The sequence below is a fragment of the Danio aesculapii genome, chromosome 22 (assembly GCF_903798145.1).
Source record: "Danio aesculapii chromosome 22, fDanAes4.1, whole genome shotgun sequence".
Taxonomy (NCBI): Eukaryota; Metazoa; Chordata; class Actinopteri; order Cypriniformes; family Danionidae; genus Danio; species Danio aesculapii.
Window position 1 is genome coordinate 14813889 of NC_079456.1, and position 21198 is coordinate 14835086.

At 32.6% G+C, this 21198-nt stretch overlaps 1 protein-coding gene across 1 annotated transcript in view; it reads right to left on the minus strand.

Annotated features, from left to right (window-relative positions):
• si:ch211-246m6.5 (von Willebrand factor D and EGF domain-containing protein) overlaps positions 1-21198 on the minus strand; it is a 117401-nt gene that overhangs the window by 37446 nt on the left and 58757 nt on the right. Inside the window, exons 16-18 of the mRNA XM_056448015.1 lie at positions 17385-17499; positions 5715-5965; positions 1508-1727 (exon numbers count right to left, since the gene is read on the minus strand). Coding sequence (XP_056303990.1) covers positions 1508-1727; positions 5715-5965; positions 17385-17499 — 586 coding nt within the window. The remainder of the gene's footprint in view (positions 1-1507; positions 1728-5714; positions 5966-17384; positions 17500-21198) is intronic.

The window sequence follows — 21198 nt, forward strand, 5'->3', positions numbered from 1 at the left end:
GTCGAAGCGCAAGTACAACCCTGAATATGTAAAGCATGGATTTACATATATTGATGACAAAAAAGGCTTAAAACCTCAGTGTGTCTTATGTAGTGAGGTGCTCTCACAAGAGAGCATGAAACTTTCTAAATTAAAACAATATTAGGACACCAAACATCCCAGTTGCAAGGACAAACCTGTGGACTATTTTCAAAGACGATTCCAAGAGGTGAGGGCATCACAAGTGCATACATTTTGTTAAATGACACAACTAAAATATTGTTTATTTGTAAATCTCTGTGATTTCCTTATGATTTATCTGTCACTACTTGTGTATGTTAACAAATAAATACAAATTAATCATAATTCCTAAAATTATATTATAGTTCCTAAAAGTTTGGGTCGCGGCTTGATGACTATGTAAAAACGTGGGTCCCATGGCCAAACCAGTTGGGAACCACTGTACTAATAAATGTTTGAGTTTTCAATCTGGCAGCCTGCATGTGTGTGTGTTTTCGGAGAAAGAGCCAGGTGAAAAAAAAACTCGGTAACACTATTTTGATGGTCCATTTGAGTATAAGTAGACTGTCTGCTTAATATCTTGTGACCCACATGAGTTTTAGGTCACAAGAAGATTAAATTAAAAATATATCTGTTATTTATTACTGTATTAACATTGTTTTTTAAGAAGAACACAAAGTTGCATTTTTTTAAACTGCTGGCAGTTGAGAGAAAGTGTGGCCGTGACAACCACAGCGCGTCTTCAGTCAACAATAAGGACAGCACAGCTGAAGACCAACTCTCTGTTTCTCTCTGCTTTTTATTCATTTTAAAGGTTAGTAAAGTACTACAATGTAGATGAAATACTATAATTTTATGAGATAAAATAGTTGTGTAACTGCAGTTATGTGTGTGTAAATTATCTGTGTTAAGTCATGTTTGTTAGTTGTGAAGAAGTTGGTTTGTTAATTGAGTTTTAAAGGATAATCTGATGTTAGCATGTGATACTGTTATTGTTTTATGATCCTGCAATTGACACATATTTGTATATATATATATATATTATACATCTATCTATACATGTGATATCTGAGATGTCATGGCTTTTAATGCCATGTGTGATTAAAGTCAACAAAGAGGACAGCACAGCTGAAGACCAACTCTCTGTTTCTCTCAGTTTTTTATTCATTTTAAAGACCTCCAGAGTGAGGTCTGCAACAATCTGTTGATGCTTTTCCTTCAACAGACATTTGACTGACTATAAGAAACTTTGCAAGTACAACTTACACTAACCCTAACCCCAACCTAACAATATACTTATAATGTAATGAGAATTAGTTGGCATGTAGATGCAATGTAACCTAAATTCAGCATGTGGACCATCAAAACAAAGTGTGACCAAACACTCTCCAGTATTTTGAATTTGGATTGTAATATCTATTTCAGCCACTCTGCATCAATCCTTTATTCTGCAGCTTTAATTTTACACAGATTTTAAAGTTTGTTTGTGTGAGTGCAGGAGAAGCACCTGTGAGTCCAGCAGGACAGTGGCACTGGAAGCCGTCAGTCAGATCCTCGCACACTCCTGCTCCACATGGGCTTGAGTCACACTCGTCCAGCTTGTCCTGGCAGTGGTCGCCATGGAAACCAGGTGAGCAAACGCACAGGTACTCCCCGCTGCCTGCTGGAAACCTGATGTTGGTTACACACGACCCTCCGTTCATACAGATGCACGGCCGAACATGCACCTGCAAAACATGGAGACTTTCAGACAAGTTTAAGAATACAATAATTTCATCATTTATAATATAATTAAATAATAATTTCAAATAAAAATAAAATGATATTGAATTATTCAAATGAAATGTATAAAAACATAATACATTTATTTAAATATGTTTTGTTAAATATTTGTTACATTTACCAAAATGAATAGCTTAAAATTATATTAAACACATTATATGCAATTAAAGCTGTTTATTTATTTTATGATTTTAATACATATTTACTATGTTTTATATATATATATATATATATATATATATATATATATATATATATATATATATATATATATATATATATATATATATTCATTAATAACAACAACAACAACAACAATAATAATAACGATACACAATTTAATAAATTAATATATTTACAGCCCATTTATGAAAAACTATGACTTTGTATATTTTATTTAATCTAGCACAAGCATTGGGCCCAGGGAATGTCATGATATTGTAGCCTAAACCATCATGAATCCACCCCCATGCTTCACTCTGAGCATGCAACAGTCTGAGTGGTACGCTTCTTTGGGGCTTTTCCACACCATAACTCTCCCGGATGTGAGAAAGACAGCGAAGATAGACTTAATACATAGCTGGGTCCGAAATCTCCTACTACTTCTAGTTAGTCATTAGAATTTAAATATGTTTATGGGATAGCGTAGTGTCCATTGGATGCGCTTTTCACAATCTCGCCGGAAGTAGTAGATCATCCGTTTTTTTTAATTCTACGAATTTGGACATACTACTCTGCTCACATTATCTTTTAGCATACTATGTAGTATGGAAGTATGCCATTTCGGATGCATCCCATGTTTCAAATTGTCCACAGCCCACGATTTGTGCTGCTGGCACCATTGAAACCAACAATTGGCATTGGCATGAGTGACCAAAGGTTTGACTATATCATCCCGGCCATTAATTTTGACCCTATGGAGCTCCTGATGGACAGATTTGGTAGAAACAGGAGAGTTGATGTGCTTGAGTTGAGATGTTTAACAGAGCAAGGAAATTTTCACAGTATGTCTGATAATATTTTTTCTTCTGGAGAAAGTCTTATTTGTTTTATTTCGGCTGGAATAAAAGCAGTTTTAAATTTTTTAAAAACCATTTTAAGGTCAAAATTATTATCTCCTTTAAGCTATATTATTTTTTCAATAGTCTACAGAACAAACAATCGTTATACAATAACTTGCCTAATTAACCTAACCTGCCTAGTTAACCTAATTAACCTAGTTAAGCCTTTAAATGTCACTTTAAGCTGTATAGAAGTGTCTTGAAAAATATCTAGTAAAATATCATTTACTGTCATCATGTCAAATATAAAATAAATCAGCTATTAGAAATGAGTTATTAAAACTATTATGTTTAAAAATGTGCTGAAAAAATCTTGCCTGTATTTGCAACACATGTTTCCTGATATTACAAGTACTCTCGCTGATCTAAAACTTCCTGCAGTTTTTTTTTCTCTCTCTTCATGTTCATGATGTTGTTAATTGCACACAGCGTCTCTCAGTGTCTGCTGTCCTTAGTCGACTGTATCTCTCAGACTCAGACGCTCTGTAAGAAACGCTGGCAGGCAGGAAGCAGATGCTTGTTAGTCGTCTGGAGCCACAGAGGAGACCAAGAACACGTTTGTCTTTCTCTCTGACACACCACTCAGGAGAATCTGCCCTTATGTCGTGATGACATGTTTAAAAAAAGACATACCGGAAACTCCAAGCTGTTAAATATAATGTAAAACCGATTCACCATGGTATATATGCAAAGAAAATAGTTTAAAGTAATGAAAATGCTTTGCAGGATTATAATCCTAATATGTATACAGCATCTTTAAAAGAGAAATACAAGCTTTGGTATTCATACAGTAGTTATTAATTTCACAGACACCTCTCTGTGAAGCGAAAAACAAACTGATTGGCTAGAATGACTGGTTTCTCAATGCTGCATACAGTATGGTGGAGGAAAGGGTTTATTAGAATGGATTTCATTATTGCATGAACTCACATGATAAAATGTGACAAAGACACACTGATGTAACATTCTGTAATGGTGCAACTCTGCTGGTTGACAAAAAAAGTTGCTTGTTATTGGAAATACAACACTTTTTAATTTGATTTAATTGGAATTCTAACATGGTATTTATTTATGTTTCTAATAGAATAAGCATTTATTTTTATGTATTAATTTAATGTAATGCGATATAATATTTTTTTATAAAGTAGTTTACTTCACTAGAGCCAGGTTCAAGTCAATATAAACAGAAACAAAATAAACAAACAAAGAAAAAAAAGGTTAAAACTATTTAAGGTTTTTTAATTTTTGTGTTATATAATATAATATAATATAATATAATATAATATAATATAATATAATATAATATAATATAATATAATATAATATAATATAATATAATATAATATAGTATTCAATCATTCATTGTCTTTTCGGCTTAGTCCCTTTATTAATCCGGGGCTGCCACAGCGGAATGAACTGCCAACTTATTCAGCACATGTTTTACGCAGCTTTTCCAGCCGCAACCCATCTCTGGGAAACATCCATGCACACTCACTCACACTCATAGACTACGGACAATTTAGCCTTCCCAATTCACCTGTACTGCATGTCTTTGGACTGTGGGGGAAACCAGAGCACCCGGAGGAAACCCACGCAAACGCAGGGAGAACATGCAAACTCCATAGAGAAACGCCAACTGACCCAGCCGAGGTTCGAACCAGCGACCTTCTTGCTGTGAGGCGACAGCACTACCTACTGCGGCACTGCGTCGCATAATATAATGTAATGTAATATAATATAATATAATATAATATAATATAATATAATATAATATAATATAATATAATATAATATAATATAATATAATATAATATAATATAATATAATATAATTAGTGCTGTCAAAGAATTAACTGAATCTTTCCATACCCCTTACTGCTTACCATCAAGATGTAACATGCACTGCACTTGAACAATCCATACTTAAAACAATATTGCATAAATAATATACCACCAACAGTCAGACTATGCGTACACCTATTCATTGTCTTCTAATTATTACTGTCAACATTGCCAATTGTATATTGTCTTTGTATTTTGCACTGTCTGGAGCCAGCACCTAAGCATTTCACCCATTATAGTACACATGCTGCTGATAATGTGACAATAAAAGTGATTTGATTTGAATTCAAAATAAAAAGTTTTTATTTACATAATGTGTGTAGTTTGTATTTATTATGTGTATACAAATATAAATATACATACAACAAAAACAAAACAAAAATATATAAACAAAAACATAAAACAAAAACCATATTTATTTTGTTTGTATACGTTATAGCATTTTGAGTTTTGAAAAGCACATCATAAATAAATAAATAAATAAATAAATAAATAAATAAAATGAATAGAAAAATAAATAAACAGATAAATAAATAAACAAATAAAGAGATAAATAAATAGAAAAAAATTAAATAAATAGATAAATAAATAAATAAATAGATAAATAAATAAACAGATAAATAAATAAATGAATAGAAAAATAAATAAACAGACAAATAAATAAACAAATAAAGAGATAAATAAATAGAAAAAAATAAAATAAATAAATAAAATAAATAAAATAAATAAAATAAATAAAATAAATAAATAAATAGATAAATAAATAAACAAATAAAGAGATAAATAAATAAATAAATAAATAAATAAATAAATAAATAAATAAATAAATCAATCAATAGATCAATAAATAAAGGGATAAATAAATAGATAAATACATAAATAAATAAATAAATTGAATTAATTTGTGAGTGGGTGAACTATCACTTTACGACACCCCCCCCAAAAAAAACACCTAAATCTTTATTTCAAAAAAACTAAGTGATGTTTGATGAAAACTCATCTCTGTCCTGCACGTGTCTGTATTTCTCACCTCAGTAGTGAATGTGCTCTGCGCGTCACACTCATCAGTTACACTGAACCGGAAACTGTGCGTCTGCTCCTCCTGAACCGTCCAGATGAGCAGTCCGGCCGGGGAGATGGAGGCCCCGCGGGGTCCCGACTCCAGCTGGAAGAGCAAGGCTGAGCCCTCGGGGTCCACGGCTGTCAACTGGTACACAAAGTTCTCCCCTACGAAGGTCTGCAGGACGTCCAGCGGCGCGTGGAGGCTCGGTGGACGATTAGCTGGGGAAATTAGAGGAAAAAATGAGAACGAGAAAACAACTGCTGATTCCCACAGCTGACATTTCGAAGGAATTTTCATTAAAACTATTGATAAAATGTAATGAAACCTGTTAATATACACATTTACACATGATAATATTGTGTTTATTATACATGCACAGTGACTTTGATCAATGACAAAACGTTTCATCATTTTTAAATTCATAAAAATTTTTACATTTACTTTAATAACTATATAGAACTACAACATATTCTTATTTTCAAGTATCAATAGTTTTCAAGAATTCAATTATCTTGCAATAACTCTAGATGTGAATTTAAAATTTGATAGTCATGCTAAAAATATGAGTAAGAAGGTCAAGCAAAGTCTACATTTTTTTTTGTTTCTTTAGAAGATTTTTAATATATCAAACTGCAAAATTATACATGCACACAATGATATTCCCACACTGGTCATATTGCATTACATCATGCTCACAAGCCTCTTTAACCACTATTGATTCGATTTATAAACAAGCAATTAAAATTATTGACAATGATGTCATTGCATAGTCTTTATGTAAACATAGCCTTTTTAGTTTTTATAGTTTTATTAAATTTAATAATCTTAAATTGTTTTTTAAATGTTTAAAGGGGTGGTCCAGAGTGTATTTTTAAGGCTTGGTTGTGTTTATGGGGTGCAAAGCAATGTCTGCTCATGCTTTATTTGTAGAAAATCATGTTAGTTTTTTATATATCCGACTTTGATTATATACAGCTACTCGGTTAACATGAAAACAACTGTCATATTTCCTAGTTCCTCTGAAGACCCGCCTTCAAGAAGCTTTGATTGGTCAGCTAACATAATGTTCTGTGATTCGCAGATCAACACCACATCACCAAGAAGCATCTCTGTTATAACATTACAGTGCCTCTGGCCACGCCTCTTTGCTGCGCAGGGTGTATGTGTGGAACCTGAAGGGTTTATGACATCATTAACCAGGATGTTTGCTTTTTCGCAGTAGGCTTTGCTAATTTAACTCTGTAAAAGCCAACGTCTCTCTTTGCATTGAACTTTGAGTGTATTACATTCACAGATGTTGTTTATGTTCACACAGCTACACTACACATCAACTAAAGTTTATAATATTATATAGTAGTGGACCACCCCTTTAAATAATCATGTTTCAATGGTGTTTTTAGATCTAATCAGTAGACATCAATCCTCTCACAGAGTCACTTGAGCAACTGCTAATGGTGACTGTCTAGTACCAAAGTGTAAGACCTCTTTTAGTCAATCTGATTTCTCTGTAAAGGGAACCAAATTGTGGAATAATTTACCTGTTTTACTAATGTAGAAGTTTTTAGTAGTGTTCTTAAAAAGTGGTTAAAACCAAAACAGCAGTGTTTACCCATATAGTCTATATTAGTTTGTTGATCATGCTGCCTTTGCTTTTGCCTCCTAGCAATTTTATGTTAAGAATTATAGACCTTATTCTTCATTGCGGAAGTGCACTCGTTTCTGGGATTAATTTAGAACTTCTGATTCAGTTGCTTATGTGAGAAATGACTAGGAATAATAAACGGCAGAAAACGGTCAAACTACTTGCTCTACTTTTCTACTACATAAAAAGAATAATAATATGATAAGCAGCATAACGAGCTGTGTTTGACATCTAAAAATGAATGGAAGGGAATGAGACTGGAAGCCTCGAGCCAAAGAGATTCAAATAGCTGTGCCCGCTTGTACGCAAAGAATAAGATCAATAATGTTTATGTGTTTTTAATGTGTTTTAATGTTTATAATAGTGTATATGTATCTATTTTATTTTCATTTTAGGTCAAGCCTCTCATGGAGAGGTGTTGAGAATTAGCAAGTTTGCTAAAATACTTTAAAAATGCATTTGATTGTCCAGTGTAATTGTAATGTACATGGTCAGTCATGTTTTAAATGTAAAGTAAAATGAAAGTAGAAAGTAAAAGTAAAATTTATTTTTATTATACGAAAAAAATATGTAAAAAATATCTAACTAACAGTTTCTTTTTTAACAGTTATCTTTTGTGATTGACAAGTGTTTTCTGTTTATTTATGGTAGTGAATTATTATAGGATCTTGATCTCTGCTCTGTCGACTTTTGATGTTGATGTTTAACAAAATGACTTTTATTAACATTTTAGCAGTTTGAAATAATATAATGTATAAGAAATAATATATAGAGAAATAAGCCTGTAAAATAACAGATTTATTGGCAGTTTATTACAAGGTTGTTGTACCATAATATACAACACCAACTCAGACAATATATCACTTTAAACTATTCAAAATGTTAAGAAAAGTTTTTTATCTATAATAAAATATCTGTAATGAAACTTTTCGAGGTTAAAAGTTTTAGAAAGTATGGTCAAGGTCACATAATGCTTTTCAAGATCATAAATAAATGGGGAAAACAAAAAAACAAACAAAAAAAAACTAAAACATGAATCACAAAATATGGAAAAGTGATTCATGGATATTTTTACAGTATTAAAAAGTAAAAAGTATTACGAATAAAAGAAAAAAAGAAAAAATAATTAACTTAAAACATACAAAATAAATCAATAAACAATGGCTACGTTTACATGGACATCAGTCATCGAATTATTTGCCTTAATCTAAATAAGACAATAATAAGATTAAGGCATTTACATGTGCTGTTTTACATGTTATAACACTTTATACGATTAACACCACTGTGTCATCATGGTATCGACGTTTCCTCTGGAGTTTTATGTGATTTCGGGTGTTTCATTTGTAAGTTTGTGACATTAACTGCAGTTTGGCACTTTCACTTTCGTTCAGGAATTGTTCATGGCATCACGTATGCCCCCCTGTGACAAATTGAGGTACTGAATGCGAGTATAAAGGAAGGACTGGTGGAAGAGGGTTGTGTTAATAAAGTTTGATACCGCACACCTAATGAAAAAAAAAATCCTCTGAATTTCGCAATATGAGTGTCTGTGGTCATTTCCTGACCTGGTAGAGGCAGAGAATAGTGTCAAACAGCAGTGTGTATGGAATTTCCTGTCAAAAAATGGGGCGAAAATCCTAAACGACGGCAATAGTTTGATTAAGGTGTTTGTCTGTACTGCACTTAAATAATGCCACTAAAATATGCATACTCTTTATACTCTTTACATTACATGTCTTAATTCCATTTCTGTTTCGTTAAATTATGACTTTAGTCAGATTAAAGTAATCAAAAATGACTGTTTACATGGTAGACCCTTAATTAGAGCATAGTCTTAATCGTATTAAAATCAGATTATTGATGTCTACACTGTAAAAAAAAATGGTGCCTTAAATTTTTAAGCTGAATCAAATTAATCTCATGAGTCCAATGAACTTATATTATGTTAAACTGACTTAAAACAGCTTGTGTAACTTATAAAATTAAGTTAGAACATGAATAACTTAGTTTAATAAGTTACAATGAACTAAAATCATATGCTGTCATGACCATATATAATCATATAATGTTTTTACAGTGCATGGAAATGTTCTCAATGTTATTTTCATCACATTATTTGAGAATGTGAATTGAGACATTTGTGTTATTACTATAATAGATCAAATTTATTATTAATTCAAGAATTGCTATTTATATTCAATCATGGCAAATGTAACAGACCGATTAAATGTACAGATTTCATTATTTAAGGATTAATCATAATTTATTTATACGCAAAAAGAAGAAATGCCTCAGAGAACAAACAGGAAGAAAAACATAAATAAAAATCAGATTTTCTAATATCTTATCTGATGATATTTGTGGGATCTGACAGTTATTTCCCGCTTCTTGTTTTACTTATGAAAGTTGACAAACAAAGGCCGCAACACGGAGCAAAAAACAAAAATCCATCTTAAGTGACATGCAATTATCCACAACAAAACCCTGGAAAATAAACCAACCCTGATCTTGAATATGGAAGCACTTTCTGCACCAATATGTCACTCATATTCAAAATCTCATTCGCGAGCAGCATGACGCATATGAGCTTGTGTGTTTCTAGCTGGGAAATGTCGACTAACAGCAAAATGCATTCATAAATCTGTTTTGACATCAAATAGTAAACAAACTCGAAGCACAATAACATTCTAAAATTCTGATCAACATATTGGTGCCTTTTTAATAAATGCAGGAAAAAACCTGCATCTATGAATAACAAAAAATCATTGGATTGGACTTTTTTCAATAACGTGTCGATTTTTAAGATTTCACTCCAATGGTTATCTCATATAAAAAGAACTTGGATAGAGCAGGGATGGGATTCAAAGCCACATCTACCATATAAACATTAGATTTCATTAAGCATGACCATTAAATACAATACAGCAGCTCATATTTTAGGTATGTTTATGCAATTATCTGTAATTTTATTTAAATTGTGTGACAGAAGGTTGTTAGATCAAATCCCAAGGTTGATTTTCAGTTCAATTCAAATTGTAAAGGTAATATCTTATGGAATTTTATTATAAAGCAGGAACAGAATGTATAATTACAGTACATGACAAAATAAATCAGCTACTTTAGATTTTATTATAATATTTTAGATTTTTCTCCACTGCTACCATTTAAATGTATTAGGAATGGGATTCAATCCCACATCTGCAATATCAGCATTCAATTGATCTGGACAACGATTATTAAATACTAGATCACAGCATGTATTTTGGATCTTTACGTGAGTGTGATCATCTTTATTAGCATTAAATTAGCTTTCAATAGTGCTACAGGAGGTTGTTAGGTCGAGTTCCAGGACCATTTTCCACTCAATTTATGTTGTAAAGGTAACTTTTTATAAGATTTTTTTATGAAGTAGGAACAGAATGTATAATTACAGTACATGACAAAACAAATCAGCTAAATACTTTAGATTTTACTATAATATTTTAGATTTTTCCCCAGTGGTACCATCTAAATGTATTAGGAATGGGATTCAATCCCACATCTGCAATATCAGCAATCAATTTATCTGGACAACGATTATTAAATACTAGATCACAGCAGGGATTTTGGATCTTTACGTTAGTGCAATAATTCTTATTTACATTAAATTAGCTTTCAATCGTGCTTCAGGAGGTTGTTAGATCAAATCCCAGGCTTAATTTTCAGTTAAATTCATATCGTAAAGGAAATATTTTATGGGATTTTATTATAAAGCAGGAACAAAACGTATAATTACAGTACATGACAAAACAATTCAGCTAAATACTTTACATTTTATTATAATATTTTAGATGTTTCTCCAGTGGTACCATCTCAATGTATTAGGAATGGGATTCAATCCCACATCTGCAATATCAGCATTCAGTTTATCCGGACAACAGTTATTAAATACTAGATCACAGCATGTATTTTGGATCTTTACGTGAGTGTGATCATCTTTATTAGCATTAAATTAGCTTTCAATAGTGCTACAGGAGGTTGTTAGGTCGAGTTCCAGGACCCTTTTCTGTTCAATTTATGTTGTAAAGGTAACTTTTTATAAGATTTTATTATGAAGTAGGAACAGAATGTATAATTACAGTACATGACAAAACAATTCAGCTAAATACTTTAGATTTTACTATAATATTTTAGATTTTTCCCCAGTGGTACCATCTAAATGTATTAGGAATGGGATTCAATCCCACATCTGCAATATCAGCAATCAATATATCTGGACAACGATTATTAAATACTAGATCACAGCATGGATTTTGGATCTTTTTGTTAGTGCAATAATTTTTATTTGCATTAAATTAGCTTTCAATCATGCTTCAGGAGGTTGTTAGATCAAATCCCAGGCTTAATTTTCAGTTAAATTCATATCGTAAAGGAAATATTTTATGGGATTTTATTATAAAGCAGGAACAGAATGTATAATTACAGTACATGACAAAACAATTCAGCTAAATACTTTACATTTTATTATAATATTTTAGATGTTTCTCCAATGGTACCATCTAAATGTATTAGGAATGGGATTCAATCCCACATCTGCAATATCAGCATTCAGTTTATCTGGACAACAGTTATTAAATACTAGATCAAAGCATGTATTTTGGATCTTTACGTTAGTGTAATAATCTTTATGAGCATTAAATTTGCTTTCAGTTGTGCAGAAGGTTGTTAGGTTGAGTTTCAGGACCCTTTTCCGTTTGATTTATGTTGCAAAGGTAACTTCTTATGAGATTTTATTATAAAGCAGGAACAGAATGTATAATTACAGTACATGACAAAGCAATTCAGCTAAATACTTTAGATTTATATTTTAGATTTTTCTCTGATGGTACCATCTAAATGTGTTTGGAATTGGATTCAATCCCAAATCTGCTGTATCAGCATTCAATTAATCTGAAGCACACTTAAATATTGCTGTATAGATTAAAGCATAAATATTGGATCTTTACATTAGCATAATAATCTTTATCAGCATTAACTCAGCTTTCAATCATGCTACAGAACGTGGTTAGGTTGCGTTTCAGTGCCATTTTCTGTTCAATTTATTTTGTAAAGGTAATATTTAAAGGAATTTATTACATGACAAAATTCAGCTAACATTTACATTTTGAGATTTTTCACTAATGGTCCCATCTGAATCTATTAGTATGGGATTCATCACAACATTTGTCACATCAGCATTGGGTTTATCCATAGAAATGAATTAAATACTTTTAAAGTCATTACAATAGCGTAATGATTTTATCAGCATTAAATTAGCCGTAAATTATGCCATAGAAGGTTATTAGATCAAGTCCCACAGAATTTTTCTGTTAATGTCACGTTGTTAATGTTAAGTCATATTCACTAAATAGTAATTTATTTGAGTTATTTTGTTAAGGGTTTAGATCCTGCTGCAATACAAATGCTCATTCGAATCGTGGACATTCATATTGGTCTCATTTAAATTTAGTTTGATATGTCTTTTTAAAAGAGCTGAATGGGATTCAAACTCACATCTGTCATATGCAAACATTATTTATATATGTAGCATGATTATTAAATACTCCATCATTCCTTGTATTGTGGATCTTCATTTTAATGACATTATCATAAGTAAGATTAATAAAACTTTAACATGTGCTACGAAAGGTTGTTAGGTCAAATCACAATTTTCTGTTTAATTCATTTAGCAAAGTTCAGTTGGACAAAGTTATAATACTTTTTTGTTGTTATTTTACAGGAATTATTTCATAAAGCAGAGTAGGAATGAGATGCACAATAACATGCAAAACAAGCCATGATAACATTTGCAATACAAATTAAAAGCACACCAATTACAATAAAATTCACCGATTGCCGTGGTTCTGGAATAATTCTGCTTCGGTTTAAATGCTCATTTGAATCCCTTAACATTTCAATTTCAAGATGTTACTCTGATGATCATCTGTCTAATTTAATTTGTCTGCATGAACGAATGGACTCAATTTTGCTCCAGAACGATGAAAAAAATCACGGCAGAAAGCGCAAGGGAAATATCTATGAGGAAGATAAGTGGGTGTATGAGGCGAATGGTTGTAATCTTCCTTAAAGCTGTGTGTGTGTGTGTGTGTGTGTGTGTGTGTGCGTGTGTGTGTGTAAGTCCTCAGACAGCATTGGTCTGGCCTTCATTTACAGCACAGGCAAACAGACGGATGTTTACAGTCAGTTCTGTCAATGTATAATTGTATGTTTGGCTGGAGAAGAGAGATCTTGTGCTGAAATGGTCCATTATTTCCAAAGAACTCGCTATAAGGTGTGTGTGCTTGATTTACTAGGAACAATTTTCAAAAACCTCTGATATTTTAATTTAGTCTTAAATAAGATCCATGTGGTTAGTTGTATAGTTTATCAATTTCAATTAAAATCTCGTGAATCAGTTTTAGCTATAATTATTCTAATTTGAAGAGATACGTTTGAGTGTACAGTTCATGCAGATCAGTTGAAGTGTATGAACAGGATAAAGAAACAATAGAGTACACTAAAATAGTTTATTGTGATTATTTTAAATACTAATAATCAACCCAAAAATAAAACAGTTTTTAATTAGTATATTTGTAGTATAATAGCATTCATATTAGTATTTATATTGTAATGTTAATTGATGATATATTTGTACAATTAATAAAATAATTGGTAAAATTGTAAAAATATAATAATAATAATAATAAAAATAATAATAATAATAATAATGACTCATAAATGATAAAATAATATTAGTACTACTATTAAATCATAGCAAAATTATTATTACTAATATTATTATTATTAATATTAATAACAACAACAACAACAACAATAAAAATTTTAGCAGTAGTACAAGAAATGATACAAATCAAATATTTAATAATATATATAAATTTATAAAAATGCTTAATATGCATGCAGTGTAACTACATACTATCAAAATTTGCATATAATATTAATTGATAATTAATGAAAATAATGCATTATCATACAAATTTATGGAATCAACTGGAGAAACAACAGTGTGCATCAAAGTGTTCATATTTACTGGCTCATCAACACCTCTTGGTAACACTGTGGTAAATTCAGTACAGATTAAGTTTTTCCATACTAAAAACATTCCAGCAAAGTTCAATAGTGCTGTAAATGTCATGTCTCCTGAGACGGAAACAGTATTTAAAAGAAACTACTGAAATATTGCGCACTACAACATGCCTGAAGTCTTCACAGTGTGATAATAAAACCAAAACTAAAGTTAGCAACCTAATGCTTCCCTTCATTTTTTGCAACCCTGTAAAAAACCCAAAATGAAACCTCAGCTAATTGAAATTCACAGCAAGGATGTTCCAGCTGACGCACCATATAATGTCTCTGTTAGCTGCTGTAATAAAGTCTGTTAGTAAAGCTGAGCTTTTAACTTCAAACGTACTGAAAGTTGGAGCAAGAGCAGTGTGCCTTTTCAGATCTACCATACTTCTTTTATAGTCTGATAACAAAAGACAGTAAAGGCCTCACACAATTTTCAGTTAAACAATTAAAGTTATCAGTCAGTCAAACGTTTTTTGTATGTCTTCATTAGCATTTAATTATATTACATTGTGCTGAAGAAGGTAGCAGAGTTGAGTTCCTTAGGGATAGTAATTAAAACTGTAAATGTCATATTCTGTTTTAAATTTGCATCCATTTTATTAATAAAAAGTTGGGATTTGAACCCAAATCTACCGTATGTTCAACATTCAGCCCTGTGCATCTGTAGCTTGATCATTAAATGCTGGCCTACAGAATGTATTTCATATCTTTATGTTGACAGCATTATCTTAATTATCATTTGATTAACAGGTCATTTTGGTGCAGAAGGTTGTTAGGTTAAGTCCCAATTTTCAGGTAAATCAATGTTGCAAAATTAATATTTAGGCAGTGTAAGTTCTTTTTTATTAGGCATTTTTTTATTTAAACCAACATCTGTCATGTGATTAACTAGACCACATGTCCACTGTATGAGCACCATGGATAGATAATGAAATGAGCACAGCATAGCTATAGATAAAATAGCTTTAAACTGTGCAGAAGGTTGTTAGGTCAAGTGCCGGGGCAAATTCCTGTTAAATTTATTTCCGGCTAGTAGGCCGAAGGTAAATATAGTTGCACTTTCCTAATTTATTTAATAATATTTAAAAATGACAAAAAAACATGGATTTATATTAACTAGTATTTTATTTATTTATTTTTTACATTTTATAATGAACTTATTACAGTAAAAACAAAACAATCTCATTTATAACAGAATTTCACTAGTTTTTGCCTTGATTTGCTCGCCGATGTCTTCTGCATAGTTGAGTGACTATATTTATATTTTATAAAATCAGATTCATTTACAACATTTAATTTCAGTTTGCTTTTTGTGTAGCTCAGCAATAAAACAAAAAAGGTTTTTATGTTAAATCAGTTTTTCTTTAAAAAGCAGAAATGGGATTTAACCCAACATCTCCCATATGAGCACCAAGACTTAATGAGTCAGAAGAATTATTATTATTATTATTATTAACTACTATCCCACAACTTGTATTTTCAGACGTTTGTTAAAGCTACTTTGTAAATTAGCTTTCAATTAGATTGTGCAGAAGGGTGTTGGGTCAAACCCCATGAGTATTAAAATCTGAAACTAATTTGTTGCTTAAGGGGTTAGTTCACAAAAAAATTTAAATCCTGTCAATAATAACTCACTCAACCAGAACTATTACTACTATATCAGAACTACTATATGAGAACTATTAAACCCCCTGTTTAGGATTTTTTCAACACATTTCTAAACATAATAGTTTTAATAACTCATTTCTAATAACTGATTTATTTTATCTTCGCCATGATGACAGTAAATAATATTTTACTAGATATTTTTCAGGACACTTCTATACAGCTTAAAGGGACATTTAAAGGCTTATCTAGGTTAATTAGGTTAACTAGGCAGATTAGTGTAATTAGGCAAGTTAATGTATGGCAATGGTTTGTTCTGTAGACTATCGAATAAAGATATAGCTTAAAAGGTCTAATAATTTTGACCTTAAAATGGTTTTGAAAAAATTAAAAACTGCTTTTATTCTAGCCGAAATAAAACAAATAAGACATTTAAAAAATATTATCAGACATACTGTGAAAATTTCCTTGCTCTGTTAAACATCATTTGGGAAAAAAAGAAAAAAATTTCAAAGGGTGTTTAATATTTCTGATTGCAACTGTATGTCATTCCAATACCTCTGAAAGCTTTGCTTATCTCCAAAACACAAATTAAGATATTTTAGATGAAATCCCAGAGCTCTCTTATCCTCAACAGACATCAATGGTCCAAATTCATGTCCAGCAAACATCCTAAAATCAGTCTATGTGTATCCAGTGGTTCAATCAGAATAGTATCAAGCTACGAGAATATTTTTGTGTGCACATAAAACAAAAACAAAATAAAAACAGTTTCTGCTCCTCAGTGTCAGTATAGGGTGCTTGTTCATGGGTCAAGGTTGGTCGTGACATAATACCTGTGTATTGGGTATCAGGAGCGGTATTTGTTGCTGCACAGTGCATGTGCACCCTATACTGACACTGAAGTGAAGAAACTGTTAAATAAAGTCTGTTAAGTATTCTTGCAGCTCGATAGTATTTTACACAATTGAACCGCTGAAGGCATGTAGTCTGTTTTGAGGATCCTTTAGGAATTTTTCTAGATTTTAATGAGTTGGAAACCTCTATGAAGGATGAGGGAGCTCACAGATCTCACCTAAAATAGGTTAATTTGTATTCTGAAGATGAATAAATGTCTCAAGCGATTGGAACAATATAAGGGTGAGTAATTAATAAAAGCATAGTCATTTTTGAGGTGAAATAACCCTTTACCAGTGTTCTATGAGGATGTCTAGACGTACAGACAACATTCATTAACATGTGCTAATGCCATCAGCTCTCGGCTTGGCTGTGTTTACCTTGATTAATGGACCAGGTGTATTTCGAGGCGGTGGAGTTACACAGGAGACACGGAATAGAGGGGCTGGAGTCTCCCTCAGCAAAACACATCCCATCTATATTACACGTCCTCTCCTGAGACAAAGAAAGAAAACATTTAATCACTTTCTTAAAGGGATACTTCACCCTAAAATTTTATTTATCTTACTTACTCACCTTCCAGCCATCCTCAGTGTATATGACTTTTTTTGTTCTGTCAGATGAACAAAGTTATTTAAAGCTTTAATCCTGGGTCTTCTATACTGTATGATTGTGTTTTGGGGCTTTTATTTTGAAGTTTCTAAAAGAGCATACATTGTAAATATAAGCTATATGTGCCAGGAGGTTAACACATGTCTTATAAAGCAGATAAACAAAAAAGATATGTTTTTGTAATAGAAATATTTAACCTTTTTAAATTATAAACTCTAATCACGGACTAACGAATGCAAAATTACGTGCGACTGACGTATACTTATGATGTAAGACAAGTAAATAGATGTACACGTATGACGTTATACAGTAATGCTAGACCAATTATTTTTTTATTAGTTGTCGTATTCTGTGGTAAACAAACTGTGTGATAAGTGGTTCCTGCAAGAAGCGTCTATTCACTGAGCTTCTGATACGCATGTTTCTTATGGCTGTCATACATAACAAGCCTTTGACCATCACCGGAAGTCAGGGATTGGAATTTACAGTGCAGTACATTTTCTTATGTTACAGACTTATTCCAAAATGGATTAAATTCATTTATTTCCTCAAAATTCTACACACAATACCCCATAATGACCATGTGAAAAAAGATTTTTTGAAGTTGTTGCAAATTTATTAAAAATAAAGTATTCACAGCCTTTGCTCAATACTTTGTTGGTGCATCTTTGCCCATTCCTCTGTGCAATACCTCTCAAGCTCTATCAGATTTCATCTGAAGCGACAGTGTACAGCCATTTTCAGGTCTCTCCAGAGATGTTCAACAGGATTTAGGTCTGGGCTCTGGCTGGGCCACTCAAAGAAAATTCACAGAGTTGCTGTGAAGCCACTCCATTGATATTTTTGCAGTGTGCTTTGGGTCAATGTCTTGCTGGAAGATGAATCGTCGCCCCAGTCTGAGGTCAAGAGCACTCTGAAGCAGGTTTTCATTCAGGATGTGTCTGTACATTGCTGCATTCATCTTTCTCTCTATCCTGACTAGTCTTCCAGTTCCTGCTGCTGAAAAACATCCTCACAGCATGATGCTGCCACCACCATGCTTCACTGTAGGGATGGTATTAGCCTGGTGATGAGCAGTGCCTTGTTTTCTCCAAATGTAACGTCTGGCTTTACTCCAAAGAGTTAAATTTTAGTCTCATCAGACCAGAGAATTTTGTTTCTGATGGTCTGAGATGCCTTTTGGCAAATTCCAGGCGGGGAGTGGCTTTCGTCTGGCCTCTCTACCATACAGGCCTGATTGGTGGATCGCTGCACAGATGGTTGTCCTTCTGTAAGGTTCTCCTCTCTCCACAGAAGAACGCTGGAGCTCAGACAGAGTGATCATCGGGTTATTGATCACCTCCCTAACTAAGGCCCTTCTCCCCTGATCACTCAGCTTAGATGGCCAGCCAGCTCTAGGAAGAATCCTGGTGATTCCAAACATTTTCCACTTACAGATGATGGAGGCTACTGTCCTCATTGGAACTTTGTGGAAAAAGTGAGGCGCTATGATTACTTTCTTGATGCACTATATAATTAAAAATGTATAATTATTTGTGCTTTATAAGACATAGTTCTGTATGGGTTTGTTGGGTTTCTGCACTGTAAAAAATCTTGCTGCATTAAATTTGTTAGTTGAATCAAATGAACCATTCTAGTCATCTCAACTTACAATCAGTCAAGCTGTCTAAAAATATTAGGTTAAACTTTGTATAACTTCAAAAATGTAGTTGAAACCTGATTAACGTATTAAAGTAAGTTAAATCAACATAAAAATATTTGTTGCCTTGCCTTTTTGTCAATACATGTTTTACAGTGTGCACTTTGGAAACTTCACAATAAAAGTCACTATTTAATACCATTTTACAGCATGGACAAGCCAGGATAAAACCTAAAACTACTCAAACTGTGTTCGTCTGACAGAAAAAATAAATTAATACACAAATGATGGCAAGAGGGTGATCAAAATATGGGGCAATTATTTATTATTTTGAGTGAAACATACCTTTAAATGTCTCGCGAAGTGCTTTAAAATGTGCATATTTTAAGCTCAAAATTTGATGTAATCTCAAATGAAACATGAAGACGGGGTGGGACATATACATTCAAATAAATGATGTCTGCAAAATTGTTGCAAACAATTTATATGGGTTGAATTTAAACAAACAAATTAAATTTAGTAATCTTCAAACTTAATTTGTTTGTTTTGAATTCAGCCCAAATAAACTGTTTACAGCCACTTAACTTTAAAAAAATGTTAGTAAATCCAAGCCATCATCTTTGAATAATTTTTTTCAGCATAGTTGCTCCTCTCCTCTATAGCCAATAGCATTTCGTCTTTATCACAGTTCTGCCAGTGAGAGTGGTTGAGCCAATCATATCTCACGGCAATTCGTAACTTTTTGATTTAGGGTGCTTTCACACTTGGTTCAATTGCCTGGCCTGTACCGAAGTTCAATTTTTCCCCCTTGCCACCTTCTCGGTTGGTTTGTGTTCACACTGTCTTTTTTCCTTCTGAACCCCGGTACGCTTGCATCATCAAGCCACTGTTTTGTGTACGGCTGTTGCTAAATTACAGACACGAAAGCAAAGCGGCAAAATGGAAAGATGCACAGACATCGCAATCGTTTTGTACATTTAGATAGCGACTCGGGTCATTCTACTGCAAAAAGTATTTTAAACATTCAGAACATAACGCAATGTCTGCAAAAGCTGATTTTGGAGGAGACAAGCAGACATTAACACTGTGCTTGCCCTGGACCATTTGTCAGCAAGGTACAGTACGTGATACAGACACACACACATCCACACACGAATAAACGTTGTGAAAACGATAGTTTGTTGTACAGTTGGCGGTTCATTTCCGTTATTTGGTACGATTGCATTTAGATTCAGATTGCATTTAGATACCAGAAGTGAACCCAACCAGAGTTCGTGTGAACCATACCCCAGACTGCCTCTTTCAGGAGTTCAGAAGACATGTTCACACTAGCTAAACGTACCGTACTCTGACGTCAAACAAACCCGGGTGCGGACCGAAGTGCTAGTGTGAAAGCACCTTTAGTGGCTAATTCATATGAATTTGTATGATCTCATTCGTACAATGTAGTACAATTTTCTCATCCCCAATGACAATTGGGTTTAGGAGTGGGGTTGGGTGCCATGCCTCCTTTTTAAAATTGTACATTTTTGTAGGACTGGGCTCATACAGATTTGTATGAATCAGCCACTAAACTGACAAAACGTAAAACACTTACATTTCCTTGTGAGACCAGGCTGGTTGAGCTCAAGCACATCAAATGAAAAGCAAAAGTGAAGCGTTTTAAATGAAAGCAGGACATGTTAGATACTATTAGAGCATTTGATTGGTCAGAAGATTTGATGAGAACCTAAAGTATGAGGTGACGTCCAAAAAAAAAAAAAAAAAAATCACTGATCCATTTATGCGGAAGTGACAAATTGCAAGCTTTGAATGTTTATTTCAGATTTTTACTTTCTAAATGCTAATTTTTATCTTCTAAATGCTAAAAAGACAGACAGTTGCAGCTCATCCAGAATGCTGCGGCCAGGATTCTGACCAGAACCAGGAAATCAGAGCACATC